The 21,208-nt window shown below is 36.8% G+C and overlaps 1 protein-coding gene across 50 annotated transcripts in view; it reads left to right on the plus strand.

Annotated features, from left to right (window-relative positions):
- The window catches only part of KLHL32 (kelch like family member 32), a 227,201-nt gene that overhangs the window by 192,007 nt on the left and 13,986 nt on the right, over nt 1–21,208 (plus strand). For all 50 annotated transcript variants that reach the window (XM_084960576.1, XM_084960794.1, XM_084960620.1 and 47 more), the window contains 3 exons: nt 9,141–9,199; nt 12,401–12,593; nt 14,258–14,352. In XM_084960576.1, the coding sequence (XP_084816702.1) occupies nt 9,141–9,199; nt 12,401–12,593; nt 14,258–14,352 (347 nt within the window). The remainder of the gene's footprint in view (nt 1–9,140; nt 9,200–12,400; nt 12,594–14,257; nt 14,353–21,208) is intronic.

Here is a 21,208-nt window from a genome sequence, read left to right on the forward strand (position 1 = left end):
GTGTAAATATTTTCCAATAGTGTCATAAACAGATAGTTTACTGCAGTAGCTATTAATTCTGTCCCATATTTCTAAAACAAGCAGAGAAAGCGTCCAAGTTTTGAAGTAATGGGGAGGAGTTTACCCTCTGTTCCCTCTCATTTGGAGAAATGATTATAGGCAAGCTGGACATTAATCTGGTGGTTATGGCCCAGATCAAAAGCACTTGGCAATCATTTTAACCCTGAAGACTTACAAGGTTCAGTAGATTTGATTATTCTTCTGTTGTTGTGTGGGGAAAGAATTATTGGATATTCCATGTTTAATCAGATTTGTAAAAAAGGAAGGTGGGGGGTTAAAGCAAACATACTCCGTATTTATTTTGATATACATTTTGACTCTATATAGGCATTTCAGCCTCAGCTTTCTTAAGTATATTATCTTTCCTTTGATTTCATCATTATAAATGAGACATTCAGTGAGAAATCCAGAGAAGACTTTCTTTGAGGGCAGGAAGCTCATTTCTCTCTGTTCTTTGTGAATTTCCTCTACAGACAAAGCTTTCATTGATCTTTAAAAGTGGATGCAAGCTTCAGAGAGAGATTTTTTTAAAGCCTTCCAGTTAATAATACCCATGGTTAATCACATAAAAGATATAATCTTCTTAACTGGGGTTGAATGAGAGAATAATGATTGGACTGGACAGGTTGCCTCACCTTTATGTATCCATTAGTATTGATTGATTATTCCAGTTAAGATGATGCACTAATTCTCTGGATTCTAGTTGACTTGATTTCTGGCCATGGAGTTGATAGTGGTGACCTATTCAAAGTATTTGAACTGCCAAAAGTAAAAATTATACTGGACAAAGTTAAACAGACAAGGAAGACTTTATTCAAGACTATTGTACCAGGGGAGGGAAACCAGAATGCAGTCTGAAATCAACTCTTCTGAAAAACATTTTTTTTTTTTAAAGCAGTAGAATGAGCTAGTGGAAAAGTTCTAAAGTACTTTCGGAGGAAGCTTGATCCATGTGATGTGTTGAACATATTGAGTTACCTGTAAATGTTTTACGTGTTTCTCTGGGATTAGGTCATTTGTGTTTGCTGGTTTGCACTCATCAGAGTTAGGCTTCTAGCCTCCAGAGAAACTGGGAGATAGGAGAGTTATATTCCTTGATGATAGCATTTTAATGGGATGGCTCCCAGGTCTTTAAGGAAGATATTCCTGGGTTGTAAAACTTGCAAGAAGATTCTTAAATGATTTATATCTCAAGAGGTAGAGAGAAAGAATTTACAGTTACAAGTTTCCTAAAACAAATGCTTTAAGAAAAGGGAAGTCAGAAGAACCAGAGTCAGGAGGATGCCTGTCTAAAGTTTAATCAAGCTGAGGGGAATGTTAAGGCTACCTTGGTTAATACTGTAATGGCATACATTTTTAATTTTAATTTTTAATTGCAGTTCATTTGACCTACAATACTATATTAGTTTCAGGTTTACAGCATATTGATTCAACATTTATATACGTTACCGTGATATTGATCATTATGGTAAATTTAGTAACTATCTGTCACCATACAAAATTATCGCAATATTATTGACCGTTCTCTATGCTGTGCATTACATCCCTGTGACTTTTTAAATTTTTTTTTTTTGTCTTTTTGTCGTTGTTATTGCTATTTCTTGGGCCGCTCCCACGGCATATGGAGGTTCCCAGGCTAGGGGTCCAATCGGAGCTGTAGCTGCCAGCCTACGCTGGAGCCACAGCAACGCGGGATCCGAGCCGCATCTGCAACCTACACCACAGCTCACGGCTACGCCGGATCGTTAACCCACTGAACAAGGGCAGGGACCGAACCTGCAACCTCATGGTTCCTAGTCGGATTCGTTAACCACTGCACCACGACAGGAACTCCACTTTTTTAATTTTATAACTAAAATTTATGGTTCTTAATCCCCTTTGCCTATTTCACCCAACCCTCCACCCCTTCCTCCTCTGGTGACCACCAGTTTGTTCTTTGTATCTATGAATCTGTTTTGTTTTCTTTGTTCACTTATTTTGCTTTTTAGATTCCACATATAAGTGAAATCATACAGTGATTGTCTTTCTTAGTCTATTTAACTTCACATAATACCCTTCATATGGTTGCCTTCATATTTTGGCTATTGAAATAATGCTGCAATGGACATGAATGTAGGAGTGCATATATCTTTTTGAATTAGGTTTTCATTTTCTTCAAATAAATACCCAGAAGTGGAATTGGTAGATCATAAGGTAGTTTTGTTTTTAATTTATTGAGGAATCTCCATACTGATCTCCACAGTGGCTGCAATAACCTACATTCCCACCAAAAGTCCCCTTTTCTACTTCCTTGACAACAGTTGTTATTTCTTGTCTTTTGATAAAGGCCATTCTTACAGATGCGAAGTGAAAACTCATTGTGGTTTTTTTTTTTTTTTTTTTCTTCAAAGTGTCTTGCTTTCTTTTTTTTTTTTATTTTCCCACTGTACAGCAAGGGGGTCAGGTTATCCTTACATGTATACATTGCAATTACAGTTTTTCCCCCACCTTTTCTTCTGTTGCAACATGAGTATCTAGACATAGTTCTCAATGCTATTCAGTGGGATCTCCTTGTAAACCTATTCTAGGTTGTGTCTGATAAGCCCAATCCCTCCCACTCCCTCCCTCTCCCATCAGGAGCCACAAGTCTCTTCTCCAAGTCCATGATTTTCTTTTCTGAGGAGATGTTCATTTGTGCTGGATATTAGATTCCAGTTATAAGTGATATCATATGGTATTTGTCTTTGTCTTTCTGGCTCATTTCACTCAGGATGAGATTCTCTAGTTCCATCCATGTTGCTACAAATGGCATTATGTCATCCTTTTTTATGGCTGAGTAGTATTCCATTGTGTATATATCATTGTGGTTTTGATTCATTTCCCTGATGATTAGTGATGTTGAGCATCTTTCCATGCATTTTTGGCCATCTATATTTCTTCCTTAGAAAAATGTCTGTTCAGATCCTCTGCCCATTTTTTCAGATTGTTTATTTTTTGATAATTTGTATGAGTTATTTATCTATTTTGAATATTAACACCTTGTAAGATATATGATTTTCAAATATCTTCTCCCATTCACTAGGCTGGTTTTTATTACATTGATAATTTCCTTTGCTTCACAAAAACGTTTTAGTTTGATGTAGTCCTATTTGTTTTTATTTTTACTTTTGTTTACCTTGACTGAAGAGATAATCCAAAAATATTGCCAAGAGTGATGTCAGAGTGTATTACCTGTGTTTTCTTCTAGGAATTTTTATGGTTTCAGGTCTTAAATTTAACACTTTAATCTATTTTGTGTTTACTTTTGTGTATAATGTAAAAAAATAGTTGTTTCATTCTTTTGCATGTAGCTGTCCAGTTTTTCCAATACCATTTATTGAAGAGACTGTCTTTTCCCAAAAGTATCTTTCTGGCTTCTTTTTGATAATAAATCTTTTATTTGACAATATAAATATTTCCTTTATTTGACAAAATATTTCTTATTTGAAAAAGAAACATGGGTTTCTTTCTGGATACTCTTTTCTGTACTAATTTCTAAGTATGGCATATATTTCTACTTATTTGTGTTTTCTTCAGTTTTTTTTCATCAATATCTTACAGTTTTCAGAGCACAGGCCGTTTACGTCCTTGGTTAAATACATTCTTAGGTATTTTATTCTTTTTTATCCAATTAAAAGTGGGATTTTCTTTGTCTCTCTAATAGTTTATTTGTGTATATAAATGCAACATATATATATATATAAATTTATAAATATATGTAAATTTTGTATCCTGCAACTTTACTGAATTTATTTATTAGTTCTAATAGTTTTGTTTGTTTGGAATTGTGAAGGTTTTTATATATAATTATCATGCCGTCTGCAAAGTGACAGTTTCACATCTTCCTTTCCAATTTGGATGTCTGCTCTCTGTCTCTGTCTCCCTCTCTCTCTCTCTCACTCATCTGATTTCTTGCACTAGGATTTTCAATATTGTGTTAAAAGTGGTGAGACTGAGCATCCTTGTCTTCTTCCTGACCTTAGATGAAAGATTTTAGATTTTTACCTTTGAGTATTATGTTAGCTGTGGGTTTGTCATATATGGTTTTTATTATGGTGATGTACGTTTCCTTTTTACCCACTCTATTGAGAGTTGTGTCATAAATGGATGTTGAATTTTGTCAAATTCTTTTTCTGCATTTATTGTGTATTTATATTTTTTTTCTAATTTTCTTCTTACAGTCGATTTCTAGTTTCATATTGTTGCAGTCAAAAAATCTGCTCAAAATAATTTCAGTCTTCTTAAATTTATGAGACTTGTTTTGTGGCCCAAACAAAGAAATTTGTTTTGTGATCTATCCTGAAGAATGGCCCATGTGCACTTGAAATGAATGTGTATTCTGCTGTTTTTGGATGAAATATTCTGTATATGTCTATTAAAGCTATGTATGGTCTGACATGTTGTTTAAAGGTGATATTTCCATATTGATTTTCATTCTAGGTGATGTATCCATTGATGCAAGTGGAGAATTAAAGTCCCCTATTATTATTGTATTTCTGTCAATATCTCCTTTATGTCTCTTAGTATTTGCTTTATACATTTCGGTGCTTCTATGTTGGGTGCATAAACAATTATAAGTGTTATATGCTCTGTTTGGATCAATACTTTTATCATTACATAATGTCTTTTTTTTTTTGTCTCTTGTTACAGTCTTTGTTTTAAGGTCTATTTTGTCTGCTATAAGTATTGCTACTACAACTTTCTTTTCATTTCCATTTATATGGAGTCGCTTATTCCAACCCTTCACTTTTGCCTGTGTGTGTCTTTGCCTGAAGTGAGTCTCTTGTAGGCAGCATATATATCCACATATATACGGGTCTTATTTTTTCATCCATTTGGTTACCCTATGTCTTTTAATTGGATTGTCTAGTCCATTTACATTTATGTGATTATTGATAGGTGTGCACTTATTTCCATTTTGTAAATTTTTTTCTGGTTGTTTTTGTAGTTATTCTCTGTCCTTTCTTCTTCTGTTGTTCCCTTCCCTCATGATTTGATAACTTTCTTTAGTAGTATGTTTGTTTCTCTTTATTTTTTGTGTCTTTGTTAATGTGTTTTTGGTTTGTAGTTACCATGAGATTCGCGTATAACAATCTCTGCATATAGCTGTTTATTTTAAGTTAATGGTCACCTAAGTTTGAGTACATTCTAAAAGCACTACATTTTTGCCCATCCTACACATTTTTGATATTATATTTTACATCTTTTTTTTTGGCTTTGCCCATGGCATGTGGAAGTTCCCAGGCCAGGGATCAAACCTGTGCCACAGCAGCAACCTGAGCCACTGTGGTGACAACAGTGGATCTTAATTGCTAGGCCAGGAGGGAACTCAAATATTTTCTGTCTCTTTGTTGAAGTTCTCACTGTGTTCCTCTGTTCTTCTCCTGAGTTTGGTGAGCATCATTTTGGCTATTGCTCTGAACTCTTTCTTTATCCAGCAAATTGCTTATCTCCATTTGGTTTATTTCTTTTTCTGAGGATTTGTCTTGTGCTTTGTTTGGAAGGTATTCCTTGGTTCTTCATTTGGCCTAACACTATGCTTATTTCTTTGTATTAGATGTATCAACTACATCTCTCAGTCTTGAAAGAGTGCCCTTATGTTGGTGTCCTGAGGGGCCCAGTGGAGCAATCTCTTTTGCTTATGAGAGCCAGGTGCTCCAGTGGTACCCCATGTGTAGGCTACATGTACCCTCCTGTTTTGTTTAGGCTGTGATTTGTACAGATATTCTGGTGGGTGGGGCTGGGCCCCCAGCCCAGCTCAGCCTTGACTGTTAAAAGTGTACTGTTGTATGGGACTGGTCCCCCAGTGTGGCATCTACTTTGGAGGGGCACTGGCTGTTGCTGGCTGGAGTAGCCCACTTGGTGGGTTGAGGCAGGAGCTGCTTTGGAGAGGCCAGCTGAGACAGGCAGATTGGGCAGGGCTGATCCTCAAGGAATGCTGGGGTAGGGTGTACAGTTTTAGCTAGGTTGATAGAGAGTGACAAAAACAGTGCCCACCTGTGCTGGGGACAGCTAGGTGGAAGGAAAGTAAAAAGATTCCTGCCAGTGCTTCTGTCCCTAGAGAAAATTCCACTAGATTATTGTCCCTCTGGCATAAGTCCTAAAATTAGTGAATGAATCTCCTTTTCATATGACTCAGGTGCTTTTCAAGCTGTTGCCTCTGCCCTGGATTGGAATGAGTGAGTTTTTGTGCAAGCTGTTCAAGAGCAGAGACTTAATTTCCTATAGCCCTCTCCTAAACATAAACCCCACTCTTTTTCAAATGCAGACATTATGGGGGCTTGTTCCCTGGTGCAGGTCGCCTGGGCTGGGAAGCCTGTTGTAGGGCTCAGACCTCTTGCTCATCAGCAGTGACCACCAGTGCTATCTTTCCTGCTTATAGGTTGCTGTACCTGGTGTGTGGATTCTGACTAGATTGTGTTTTTGCCCTTCCTTCCATCTCAATGTGGCCTTTTCTTTATATCCTTAATTGTAGAAAATCTGTACTACTAGCCTCAGGTCATTACCAGAGATTTGTTATATGTGTGGTTATCATTTTGGTGTGTCCATGGGAGAAGGTGAACCCAGGATCTTCCTACTCTGTTATCTTGATCCTGCCTCAGTATTAATTTTTTAAATTCAAAAAATTTCCCTTAGGAAACTTTTAGTTTGGTTGAATTTTAGATCTTTATTGCAAAATGAGTTGCTTCTTTGTGGTACTTATTAAAATAAGAATGTTTTTCATTTCACACCAGCATCTAGAAGTATGTATAGGGCGGTATTTCTAAAGATAGATTTGGGGGGAATTCTCATATTTCTGGTATTTTATTATTTAATATTTAATATCTCCTAGTGTTATTTTCTCACTGTGTTGTTTTATGTGTTCTTTTTTCCATTTGGTGATAAAATTAAAGTAGAATCAATAATTTCTGGGATTTTATGGGGCTCAGTGTACACCACAAGCCTGAAAAGAAGTATGAGGACAAGTGGGAGAAACTTAGCTAGAAGTGTGAAGTTTTTTAGTGTTTCTTTCTTTTCTTTTTTCTTTTTTGGCTGTACCAGCATTGTATTTTGTGGAAGTTCCTGGGCCAGGGATCAAACCTGTGCTGATGTGAGACAATGCTGGATCCTTTCCCCACTGCACCACACTGGGGACTCCACAATGTTTCTTTCTTTCTTTTCCTTTTTAATTTTTTTGGCTGTGCCCATGGCACATGGAAGTTCCTGGACCAGGGACCAAACCCACACCACAGCTGTGACCCAACCCACTGTGCCACAAGAGAGCCCTAGTGTTTCTTGATTAAGTAGGAGGTCTCAAGTCTTGATCTAAGTTGAGAACAGTAACTGCACTGCTTACTCTAGATCTGTGCTGTCCAGTGTGGTTAGCCACTAGCCACATGTGGCTTATTGACCACTTGAAATGTGGCTAATCTGGTTCAAGATGTGCTGTGTCAGTTGCACACAGGACTTTGAAGGTTTAGTATGATATAAAATATAAAATACCTCAATGATTTTTATGTTGATTTTATGTTGAAGTGATATTTGGGCTATATAGTAGTTCATTGTCATCTGCCGTTTTACTTTCTGCTGTTTCAGTTATCCACACTCAAACATTGGTCTCCGAATATTTAATGGAAATGTCCAGAAATAAACCATTTATAAGTTTTAAATTGAGCACTGTCCTGAATAGCATGATGAAATCTTGTGCCATTCCACTTTGTCTCACTCAGGATCTCCAACCATTGACATGGTCTGCTTTTGACATCCAGCCGTTCACAGTATCATGGCTTGATGATCCAGGGTGACCTAAAGCAGATGGTCCTCCTTCTGATATGTTGTCATAGGGTCAGTGGTAGCCTAATGATGTGTCACAATGCTTACATCATTCCCCTCACTTCATCCCATCAAGTAGTAGGTTATCATCTCATATCATTGCAAGAAGGAGGAGTACAATACAGTACAGTATTTTGAGAGAGCGCCCACGTTTAGATATCTTTTATTAGACTATATTGTTATAATTGCTTATGTTCCTTGTTATTATTAATCTCTTACTGTGCTTAATTTATAAATTAAACTTTATCATAGGTATCATGTATAGGAAAAACTACAGTATGTATATCATTTGGTACTACCCACAGTTTTAGGCATCTACTGCGGGTCTTAGAATATATGTATCCCCCACAGATAAGGGAGGACTACTGTCTTGAGTTAAATTCAATACATGTTAAGTTTAATTTAATTTTTTTTCAGGTGTAACTGCTGCATATGGAGGTTCCTGGGCCAGGAGTCAAATGGGAGCCACAGCTGCAGGCCAACACCATAGCTACAGCAATGCAGGATCTGAGCTGCGCCTGCCACCAACCCCACAGCTTGCAGCAATGCTGGCTCCTTAACCCACTGAGTAAGGCCAGAGATCAAACCTGCATCTTCATGGATACTCTGTCGAGTTCTTTACCCACTGAGCCACAACAGGAACTCCCTAAGTTTAAAGAGTTTCTTTTTACTTTTTAATGTGACTACTGGAAAATTTTAAATTGCTTATGTGATTCCTGTTTGTGGTTCTTAATTATATTCTCCTGGATAGCACTGGCTCTAGATCTTTTTTGATAAGTAATGTCTTTTCTTAGATTTGGTTCTTGCAGAGAGAGATCAAGATATCTCTGTTAGTGCACAAAAGATTAGAGCTATAAAACTGCCAGGTTAGCTAGGGACAAGAATTTTCCATGTACTGAAGTCCCTGGCATAAATTGTGTAGAGATTCGTCTGTGTGCTGTGTTCGTTCCAACTTCCTTGCCTTACTTCGCTCCTCATTCTGGCCATGCAGAGCAGTTTGCCAGAATTGGGGGCCTCCTGGTAATTTCAGCATACTTGTTGCTTGCTCTTAACTGGATTGCTTCTGAAATGTTTCTTGAAAATGAAACTGCTTCAACAATAAGCTTCTTAATTATGTCACGGGTTCATCACGAGGGTATACAAACAGATCCTCAGCAGTAGCTAATTTTCCTTTAATTGTATCACATTCTTGTGTTGGAATATCCCATTTCTTATTCATGAAAGTGCTAACACGTGTTAATCCATTACAGGTGGAGTAACTAACACAGCACAATATCAGAACAGACTAATGGTATATGAACCTAACCAGGTAAGACTCATATAAGAAAAGCTCATTACCTTAATTAAAATGAATTTTTAAAGATCTCCACAGTAATTAGGAGTTGGAATGCCAAGTCTATACACACATATGCATCTTAAACTTACATAGAGAAAAGGAAGCATCTGGATAAACTGCTTTTGTTTGCTATTTTTTTTTTCAAAAAACACAAAATTTCAGCTCTTTTTGTTTTATGCTGTACATAGTGCTTAACTCTTTTACAGTTTTGCATAATGTATGAAAAAGGGAAAATATGTTGATGAGTTAAATGCCTTTATTTCCATTATCTCAAGTGACTATTCATCTTAGAGGCATCCTAAGAAAGGGTTTGGATTGTCCTCTTGCTACATCCTTTTATTTTTTTAATTTTTGTTTTTGGCCACACCCAGTGTGTGGAAACTCCCAGGCCAGGGACTGAATCCCTGCCACAGCAGCCACTCAGGCTACTGCAGTGACGACCCCAGGTCCTTAACCTGCTGCACCACAAGGGAACTCCCCTGCTACATCCTTTTAGAAGGCCTGTAATTCTAGGAGGGAACATGCTTATGGTGTCATTACTCCCTAATAAAATACCAACTTTTATTTAACTCAGTATAGCCAAATGACCCAGGACAGTGTGTAGGACAAGTCTGAAGTAGAAGTATTTGGAGAGTTGGAGTGTTTTTCATCTAACAGCTGTCCTGGAACTGGGGGCATTTTGATGGTGACTGTCCCTTCTTCTGTCCACTTTTTATGTCCACTAATGACTTTTTACCCCCAAAAGAAGAACTATTTTTATTCTCTTTTCTACCAAAGTATCTGTAACTGTGGCAAATGTTTGCTGAATTTTGCCATTTCTGCAATTTGGGTAATGTAAGTATTTTTCATGATTGTGACAATATTCCAGAGTGATTTGATTTGGAAACTTAATCTTCATCAGCTGAAGATAATGGATCATGACCAACAGGTTGGCTTTGGCAGTCTGGGTCAGGACTGCCATCAAATATATGTTCAGAGTGATCTCAACCTATTTAGGATTTTTTTATTTTAGCAATTACTTGATTCTGAGTTTAACGAAGGTATTTCTATCTTTGAAAGCGTGTTTCCTGATGCCATTAGAAGCTATAGATTTCAGAGACCACATGTCCCTGGGCTGGATGTCTCAAGAGGGATCCCTAATTGCAATTGAGTTTGGTGCACACGTGGTTAAAAGGGAAGAAGGTGTTAACATTTCTCAAATGAGTTCTGTTTCATGTTTGTACACACATGCTCTTTTTAAAAATTCTGCTGGCATATTGTTTACGGTGGGTACTGGCAAACATCACATCTGCTTGCATCTTGCTCAGAATCTCAATAACTCTATCATTCAGCGCTGGTGCTTATTTCTCTTCTAGGCCTTTGTGGAGAGTCGATAATGCCTGCCATCTGCCACAGAGCACATCGCTACCTGCCAACAGGCAGGCTGGGGTGACCTCTGCTTCCCCACCACTGATTAATATTCACACGCTAGCTTATTAGGAATGACCCCACCAGGCCTCCCTGTTTCTTTGCCTTTGCAGCGGTTGGCGGCTCACCTGGCAGGCACGGCAGTGAAGGAAGCTAAAGATATAATCAGGGGATGCAGGCAGGCTTTGCAAACCAGATGGCATCCATAGTCCTGTGGCAGGGGACTGGGCTGCTAATGCAAACAGTGATTCCTAATACTATGATGGGTTGCCTCATAGAAGGGACCTAAGGAAAGCATCATCGGACTTTTGAGTTAAATCCACTCATGCATAATGTATTAAAGGTATTTCTAAGCAGAATATCTGAAAGAAAGGTTTGACTGTTTTATTAAAGATACATTTAATTGGAAGGAGATTCTTATTATGACAGGTTTAAAAGGGGGAGCTGATAAATGCAAGCCTAAAAAACTGGACAAATCATTTCCTTTTTTCTTGTTAGTGTATTTTTAAAAGAGTAATTAGAAATGAGCTAGTTGATATGCCAATAGTGATGGACCAATATTTATACAAAACATTTTTTTTCCTCCTTCCTTTATAGCTCTGTGAACTGGTGAAATTCTGTGTATTCAAAACATCATATGATTTTTCTGGTCAAAATCCAAATTTTTCTTGGCAAAAAGAAATAATCTGTGTTCTTTCTGTATGTTTATGTAGAAAGAAAATGGTTAAGCGTACTTACCTGTCCATTACTTAGTTGAGATTTGAAATTAAAGTCATATTTGCTTTTCATCTATTTTTATATTTTAAATAGCCTTATTTGATAGGAGTTGAGCATATGTTTCTCATTCCTGAGAGTGATCTAGAACCAAATAATAGCAGTTACATTTTTCCCTAAAATTATCATAGAAAATTTGGTCTTCTACCAAAAAAAATAAATAAAATAAAATAAAAACAAGAAAACTGTGTGCCTGAAAATAACTTTTCCCAATTTGGCAAAGATGTGAGTGTAAATATATGAAGGGCTTTGAGGGGTTTGTTGCTGAACCAAATCTTTAGCTATTTCATTGACCTAATGAGGTTCATCCTGGAAAGAGCAGCAAAGCTGCCCTAACATTAGCTTATGTAGGGGCCTCAGGCAGTCAATGATTATATCATAATAACTTTTAAAATTTGAACATTATTGGACATGTGTGCCAGGCATTGTTCTAAATGCTTTAGGTGTATTAGCTCATTTAATCTTACAGCAGGCTTATCGGGTAGGTACTGTTATCTCCACTCTACAGATGAGAAAACAGGCACAGATAGGTTAAGTAAATTGCCAAGGTCATGTGCAGATTATTAAAGCAAGCATCCTGAATCCAGAGCCTCTTTTGTTATCATTACACCACCATACACAGTATAACTACCCAGACACTTGCTCTTTTAAATCATTTGGAGGAGTAAGTTCTCTCAATTGGGAGAAATAACCATCATAAAAGTTTGTAAATTCTCAATGCTCCCCTTACAAATGCAAACTGCCATATAACATGCAACCCAAACACGAGTAATTGCCTTATGTCAAGTTGCAAAATAGGGTTGGAACATGTGGGCTCTTCTGCACTTGTTCTTAGGTAAGAAGCCCATACTTTCAAAGTATGTAAACAACATTCAAATTGAATGTTATTGACCAATGTTAGGGTGCCCAGTACTAATGAGGCACTGCTGTTTTCTGCCATCGAAGTCTCCACTTAACAGAAATCACCTGAATTTTTTTCTTTTCTTTTTTCAGAATAAGTGGATAAGTCGCAGCCCCATGCTGCAGAGGAGGGTCTACCACTCCATGGCTGCTGTCCAAAGAAAGCTTTATGTTCTTGGAGGCAATGACCTGGACTATAATAACGACCGGATCCTCGTGCGGCATATAGATTCCTATAACATAGACACCGACCAGTGGACGCGCTGTAATTTTAACCTGTTGACTGGCAAGTACCTTTGATTAACTAGGAAAAGCAGGGATTCAAGCAGTTGCCAAACTTGTTTTCTTAAACATCTAAGTGCAGCTTTAAACATGAAGTGCATGATGGTAAAACAACTTGCTCTTATTACCCAGAAATGTGCAAACCGTTTATCTCACAAAGTCCGACTAAGTCAGGTGGCCAAGCATTTGGTTTCTCGAGGCCTGTATTACTTTGTGCATGTTGCCAAGAGAGGCTTCTCAAGTCCATTAGTATCAATCAATATTCACGTGGGAAGATTGATACCAGGAGGAGGAACCAGGTGCTGAAGGAGTTAATGATTCTTTACAGAAGCAGTTTATTTTTTACTTCTCACTACTTTGAGTCCTCTTGTTTCTTGTGCGCTCAGGAGAATGGTCTTCATTATCTGTCACTGTCAAGTATTGTCTCTGGCTGTATTCTCCGAAAGACTAACCCTTAGAGAAGTTCTGTGCATGCTGACCACACAGACCTCTCCAAGCATTACCATGTGGCAGCACCAGGAAAGGATCAGTCTCGTCCCACAGGGGAATAAAATGAAAGCCGTGAGCGGCTTATACCTGACGTTTTTTTTTAATGAAGTTGAAAACTTTTCCTCCCTTTTTGGCTGGTGTTATTAACATCCAAAAGTGATCAGATCCCTTCCAGGCTGCTCTGATAATAGGAAAATCACTAACTCAGAAGGGTGGGCAGGACTAGTGCCTGAAGACATTTCAATACGCTGAGTGGGCGCTCTGTCATTCACAGCTGCCGCTAGGGACGCCACGTTGGGAGCATAACCAATGGGAGAGGTTTGGGTGCTTTATATTGAGTTCCTGTCTTGGGGAAAATGATCTTTGAGTCCTACCTACAAGCACTTAACTCTAAGTTGCTGTAGTGGTACCTTAGCCCTTCGGTCCCCTCTGCTATAGGATCCATCTTATTTATGACTCGAGTCAATCCTGTGTCAGCCCATCAATAAAAAGCAACTATTTCACTCTCTGATGGCCTCCAGGGATGAATATGTGGTAGTGAGTTATTTTGTCTTCTTTTTTAAATGGGGGAGGAACCTTTCATCATTTTGGCGTGTCAGTACCTAGAGACTACCCGGGCTGGTCCCAGCTCAGGAACTTTAATGTAGTCTTAAAACTGTTGTGTATGTAAAGAAAAGGAGAATCAAACTTTATCAATCTTTTTTTTCATTTGTCTTCATTTGGGGCACACCAGGGGGCAGGGCTCTGTTTTATTGGCTTCTTGAGGTTGTAGCTGTTAACAAATGTAAGCACTTGCCTTAAAAGCATTTGTAGTACAAGAAGTGTTTTGCATTCCTAGAATATACCTTATTTCCATCACTATAAATTAATGGCATGCAACACAGTATAAAACCCTTAGTTCTATGTGGCTTATTATTGCTGTTTTAGTGCTGCATTTACTAACTTGTGTGGCTAATAAGTGCTATGGCCTGATTCTGACCCAAACCAGATTCATTCTCTCAGAGTGGTGAATTCTTCCCTCTGAAAACCGGGAGGCAGTGATTACTTCCTGCAGAAATCCCGTGGAGTATCCAAGTGTGCCTCAGGGAGAAATTGTATCCCTCAGTGCAAAAGGGTTAATTAAGACATGCAAAAAAAATGGATGTATTTTTCCTTTTTATTCAATTCTCTTTACTTTAGGCCAAAATGAATCTGGAGTTGCTGTCCATAATGAGAGAATATATTTAGTTGGTGGATATTCGATTTGGACAAATGAGCCTCTGGCTTGTATCCAGGTGAGTAGTTGAAGTTCTCTTTGAAGTTTGTTCAAGTGGTTCAGTGAGGTTATTTTTGCAATGTTGTTATGGAAAGAAAAGATATTTACATGTAAAAAGAAGCTTGAACTTTCTTTGTGCAGCTAGTTCAGCCACTGAACATCCTGCATCCAAAAGATGATATCTAGGAAATGATGGAGCTCTATTGAAAATAAAGATGGGAATGAGCTTTGGAAATGTATGTAGTATATTCTGGAAGTGGGAAAGTGGGATACCTTTCCCTTTGTCATAAACCAAAAAAACCTACAAAGTTTTGGTAATAGTACTTTTACCACATGTCTACTTTCAACCTCTATTTCCTTATTTTCTGTATTGCAGTTTATTCATTGAATAAATGCCACCTTCAAAAGTGTTCTTCCTTCTGGCAGAAGTGAGCAGTAGTGGTTTATGATTGGTCTGCTGAGGACAGCTTCTGCCCTGGAAACAGTCCTGGCACATCAGCCTGTGAGGAGCCCAGGCTGGGCAAGTTGCCAGTGGCCTTTCAGAACTATAGCTTTTTTTGATATATATAGACAAGATATTATTATTTTCTTTTATATTTTTCAACAATTCTTACCATAGTTGTTTTTCTACTTTATATGCTCTCTGATAACATATTGACCTGTATTAGCCCTGACCTTTCTCCTGTCTCCAGAAAAATATATTCTTATAACTACTGGTATTATCTCATCCCATCTTTGTGGGAAGGTTTTAAACAGTTGGCTCAATATCTTTAATAATTGCAGGACTAATAGTTGCAGGACTACAAGTTTTTAATTTCTTTTTCAGTCACATCTCAAATATTTTTTTTTCAAAAAACTTTTCCTTATTAGCTAAGTTTTCAAAATTGTTAGCCTATAGTTGTTAAGTTATCCTCATAATCCCCTTTATGTTTCACAATAGAGTTTGTTTTTTCTCTTCTTGATTTGTTTTGCCAGAGGTTCGTTTGGAGATTTTTAACATATTTCTTTTGTTGATATAGATCAAGTAGATCTAAATCATCAAAGGAAGCACAAATATGAATAATATAATTAACAAGCTATGTTAATGGATATATATGTTCCAGATCAAGCAGAAAGAATATATTTTTTTTCAGTTTTATTGAGACATAACTGACACTTTATATTAAAGTGTACAACATAACTTTATATATGTATATATTGCTTAATGATCCACACAATGAGTTAACATCTTTTGCCTCTTATAGTTGCAAAAGTATTTTTCTTTTTTTTCGGGCCACACCCAGAGCATATATAAGTTCCCAGGCTAGGGGTCGAATCCGAGCTACAGCCACAGCAACACCGGATCCTTAACCCACTCAGGAAGGCCAGGGATAAAACCCACATCCTCATGGAGACTAGTCGGATTTATTTCCACTGTGCCACAATGGAAACTCCCCAAAGTTTCTTCTTATGATAAGAACTTTTAAGATTTACTCCCTTAGAAACTTCCAAGTATATAGTCCAGTATTGTTACCTATAGTCACCATGCTGTACATTACATCCCATGAACTTATTATTCTCATAACTATAAGTTTGTGTCTTTTGACCACCTTCACATATTTCCATCACTCCCCTACCTGCTGCCTCTGGTGACCACCAATCTGTTTTTGTTTCTATGAGATCTTTTTTAATTAAAAAAAAATCTTATTTTTATTGGAGTATAGTTGCTTTATAATGTTGTGTTAGTTTCAGGTATACAGCAGAGTGATTCAGTTATATGTATACATTCATTCTTTTTTCAGATACTTTTCCATATCTGTACAGAATATTGAGTAGAGTTTCCTATGCTATATAGTAGGTCCTTGTTGGTTATCTATTCTATATGTGTAAATGTTAATCCCAAACTCCTAATTTATCCCTTTCCTCCTACATTTCCTCTTTCATAGCCATAAGTTTGTTTTCGAATTTCGTGAGTCTGTGCCTGTTGTGTATATAAGTTCATTTATATCATTTTTACTAGATTCCATGCATAATTGACATCATGTGGTATTTGGTTTTCTTTGACTTATTTCACTTATTATGAGAACCTTTAGAGCCATCCATGCTGCTGCAGTGTTCAGTTTAGATTCTGCATGTGGGATCATAGAGTATTTGTCTTTCTCTGGCTTATTTCACTTAACATAATGATGCCCTCAAGGTCCATCTATATTATTGCAGGATTTCTTTCTTCTTTATGGCACACACACACACACGCACGCAAACACACAAATATATTTTCACATTCTCTTTACCCATTTATCCGTCAAGGACGTTTGTGTTGTTTCCATATCCTGGCTGTTACAGATAATGCTGCAGTGACTATGGGGGTACAGATGTCTCTTCAAGATAGTGATTTTGTTTCCTTTGGATAAATATCTGTAAGTGGAATTGCTGGATCATAAGGTAGTTTCTTTTTAAAATTTTTAAGGAAGCTGCATAATGTTTTTTATAGTAGCGGAATCAATTTACATTTCTACCAACAGTGTATAAGGTTTCTCTTGCCAACTCTTGTTATCTCCTGTCTTTTTAATGATCATTTTAACAAGTATGAGGTGGTATCTCACTATGGTTTTGATTAGCATTTCCCCGATGATTAGTGATGTTGGGCATGTTTTTATATATCTGTTGGCCACCTGCATGTCTTCTTTGGAGAAATGTCTATCCAGAGCCTCTGCCCATTTTTTTAATTAGATTTTTTTCTATTGAGTGTTATGAGTTCTTTGAATTTTCTGGATATGAACCCTTTATCAGATATATAATTCGCAAATATGTTCTCACATTCCCATGGATTGACTTTTAATTTTATTGACAGTTTCCTTGGATGTGCAGAAGCTATTTAATATGATGTAGCCCCACTTATTTTTACTTTTGTTGCCTTTGATTTTGGTGTTAAATTAAAAAATCCTTGCCAAGACCAATGTCAGAGAGTTTAAGCTCTGAGTTTTCTTGTAGGATTTTTATGGTTTCAGGTCTCATGTTCTAGTCTTTAATCTCTTCTGAGCTTATTTTTGTGTATAGTATAAGACAGGGGTCCAGTTTTTCCCACATCATTTATTAAAAGACATATTTTCTCCTGTTGTACATCCTTGGCTCCTTTGTCATAAATTAATTGGCTGTATTTTCATAGGTTTATTTCTGGGCTCCTTATTCTGTTCCATTCATCTATGTGTATGGTTTTATGTCAACAACATACTGTTCTCTTTACTATAGCTTTGTACAGTAGTTTGAAATCTGAAATTGTGATGCCTCCAGCTTTGTTCTGCTTTTAAAAGACTGTATTGGCTGTTTGGAATCATTTGTGGTTTCATACATACTTTAGAATTTTTTTCCTCTCCAAAATATACCATTAGCATTTTGATTAAGATTGCATTGTTTTGGGTAGTATGGACATCATAACAATTTTAAATCTTCTAATCCATGAGCACAATATCTTTCCATTTGTCTTCTTTTTTTTTTTAATTGAAGCATAGTTGATGTACAGTGTTAATTTCTCCTGTACAGCTTCCATGTTGCTGCAAATGGCATTAATTTGTTCTTTTTATGGTTGAGTGCTATTCCATTATGTATACATGTGTATCTTTTAAATCCATTCATCTTTTGATGGACATTTAGGTTGTTTCCATGTCTCAGCTATTGTGAATAGTGCTGCTGAGAATGTAGGGGTGCGTGTATCTTTTTGAATTGTAGTTTTGTCCAGGTATATACCAAGGATTGGAATTGAATTGCTGGATCATATGGTAGTTCTATATTTAGTTTCTGAGGAAACTCCATACTGTTTTCCATAGCAGTTGTATCAATTTACTTCCCCACCAACAGTGTAGGAGGGCTTTTGTCTACACCCTTTCTAGCATTTATTTTGTAGACTCATTGATAACTATCCTGACTGGTGTGAGGTGGTTTATCATTGTAGTTTTGATATGCATTTCTCTAATTCGTAGTGATGTTGAGCATTTTTTGTGTGCCTGCTGGCCATGTGTATGTTTTCTTTGAAGAAATGTCTGTTTAGGTCTTCTGCCCATTTTTCAATTGGGTTGTTTGTTTTTTGTTGTTGAGTTGTATGAGCTGTTTGTATATTTTAAAGATTAAGCCCTTGTCAGTTGCATAACTTGCAACTATTTTCTCCCATTTTTATGTTGTCTTTTTTTCTTTTTTAATGGTTTCCTTTGCTATGCAAAAGCTTGTCAGTTTGATTAGGTCCCACTGGTTTATTTTTGTTTTTATTTCTGTTGCCCTGAGAGACTGATCTAAGAAAACATTTGTATGGTTGATGTCAGAAAATGTTTTCCCTCTCTTCTCTTCCAGCACTTTTATGGTGTCTTGTCTTAAGTCTTAAAGCCATTTTGAGTTTATTTTTGTGCATGATGTGAGGGGGTGTTCCAGTGTCATTGATTTACATGCAGTTGTCCAGTTTTGCCAGCACCCCTTGCTGAAAAGAATGTCTTTTCCCCATTTTATATTCTTGCCTCCTTTGTCAAAGATTAACTGATTATAGATGTGTGGATTTATTTTTGGGCTCTCGGTTCTGTTCCATTGATCAATATGTGTTTTGGTACCACACTGTTTTGGTTACTGAAGCTTTGTAACATTATCTGGAAGTCTGGAAGAGTTATACCTTTTTCTGAGATTTTTTTTCCCCCCTTAGGATTACTGTGGCAATTCCTGAATGTTAATCTTGTAACCTGCTACTTTGCTGAATTGATGGATCCGTTTGGATAGTTTTTGTGTGGAGTCCTTAGGGTTTTCTAAAAATAATTGCTTTCATATAGTGACAGTTTTACCTTTTCTCTTCCAATCTGGATACCTTTTATTTCTTTCATTTGTCTGATTGCTATTTTATAGTTTAAGTTTTTCTAAGTGTTTTCAACATTCAAATGAGAAGCTGAACCATCAAGAGGTGACTATTAAACACAATCTTTTTTGAATTGAATGAAAGATCCTTTAAATTCTCTAGTGCTTTACAATTTTCAAAAGTTTCTTGGATACGATTTCATATAATCCCATAATAACCCTTAAAAAAAATCCCCTACCTCTACATTGCCCCTTCACTGTTCCCTCTCCCCACTGGTAACCACTAGTTTATTCTCTATATATGTGACTTTGCTTCTTTTTTATTATATTTACTACTTTGTTGTCTTTTTAGATTCCACATATAAGTGATATCTATAGTATTTACCTTTCTCTGACTTATTTCACTTAGCCTAATGTCCTCCAAGTCCATGCATGTTTCTGCAAATGGCAAAATTTTATTTTTTATGGCTGAGTAGCATTCTCTTGTATATATACCACATCTTTTTCCATTCATTTGCTAATGGACAGTTAGGTTCCATACCTTGGCAATTGTAAATAATGCTGCTATGAACATTTGGGTGCATATGTCCTTTCAAAATAGAGTTTTGGTTTCTTTTGGATATATACCCAGGTGTGGAATTACTAGGTTATATAGTCATTGTATTTTTAGTTTTTTGAGAAATCTCCATATGGTTTTCCATAGTTCTGCACCAATTTGCAGTCCCACCAACAGTGCAGGAGGGTTCCCATTTCTCCATATCCTTGCCAACATTTGTTGTGTTCTTTTTAATGATAACTATTCTGACAGGGGTGTGGTTATATTTCATTGTAATTTTAATTTGCGTTTTGTTGATGACTAGTGATGTGTGAGTATCTTTTCATGTGCTTTTTGGTAATCTGCATTTCTTCTTTGGAAAAATGTATATTCAGTTCTTTTGCCTATCTTTTTCACCGGGTTTTTTTTTTTTTTTTTTTTTGATGTTGAGTTGTATGAATTGTTTATATATAACCCTTTGTGAGTCTTCCCATTTACAGTTATCATTTCCTGTTCAGTCAGTTATCATTTCATTTTGCTGGTGTTTCCTTTGCTGTGGAGAAGCTTTTAAGTTTAATTAGGTCCCATTTATTTACTTTTGCTTTTGTTTTGTTTTAGCAGAGGAACCAAAAAAATATTGTTTCAATTTTTCAAAGTGTGTTCTGCCTATGCTTTCTTCTTGGAGTTTTATATTATCCAACCTTACATTTATTTATTTATTTATTTATGGCCACACCTGCAGCAATATGGAGGTTCCCAGGCTGGGGGTCCAATCAGAGCTGCAGCTGCCAGCCTATGCCACAGCCATAGCAACATCAGATCTGAGCTGCGTCTATGACCTACACCACAGCTCGCAGCAATGCCAGGTCCTTAACCCACTGAGCGAGGCCAGGGAGGGATTGAACCTGCAACTTCATGGTTCCTAGTCAGATTTGTTTCCACTGTGCCACAATGGGAACTCCCAATATTTAGATCTTTTATTTATTTTATTTTTGTGTATGGTTGTTAGAGAATATTCTAATTTCATTCTTTACAAATAGCTGTCCAGTTCTCCCTGCACCATTTATTAAAGATAACGAATTTTCTTGTGTATTCTTGCCTCCTTGTCATAGATGAATTGACCATGCGTGTGTGGGTTTATTTCTGACTCTTTATTCTGTTCTATTGGTCTATATATTTTTGTGTGTGCCAGAACCTTACTGTTTTGATTATCGTAGCTTGGTAGCATAGTTTTAAGTTAGGGAACATGATTCTTCTAGCTCTGTTCTTTCTCAAGATTGTTTTGGCTAGTCAGGGTCTTTTGTGTTTCTATACAACTTTTAAAATTGTTTATTCTAATTCTTTGAAAAATAGCATTGGTATTTTGATAGAGATTGCATTAAATCTTTAGATTGTAGTGTGGTCATCCTAATATTAACTCTTCCAATCCAAGAATACAGTATATCTTTCCATCTGTTTACATTGTCTTCAGTTTCTTTCATCAGCATCTTCTAGTTTTCTGAGTATGGGTCTTTTACCTCCCTGAGTATGTTAA

This window comes from Sus scrofa, chromosome 1 (assembly GCF_054392235.1).
Source record: "Sus scrofa isolate SSC_HxYL_T2T_F1_AM1 chromosome 1, Sscrofa_HxYL_maternal_Yorkshire_Landrace_v2.0, whole genome shotgun sequence".
Taxonomy (NCBI): domain Eukaryota; kingdom Metazoa; phylum Chordata; class Mammalia; order Artiodactyla; family Suidae; genus Sus; species Sus scrofa.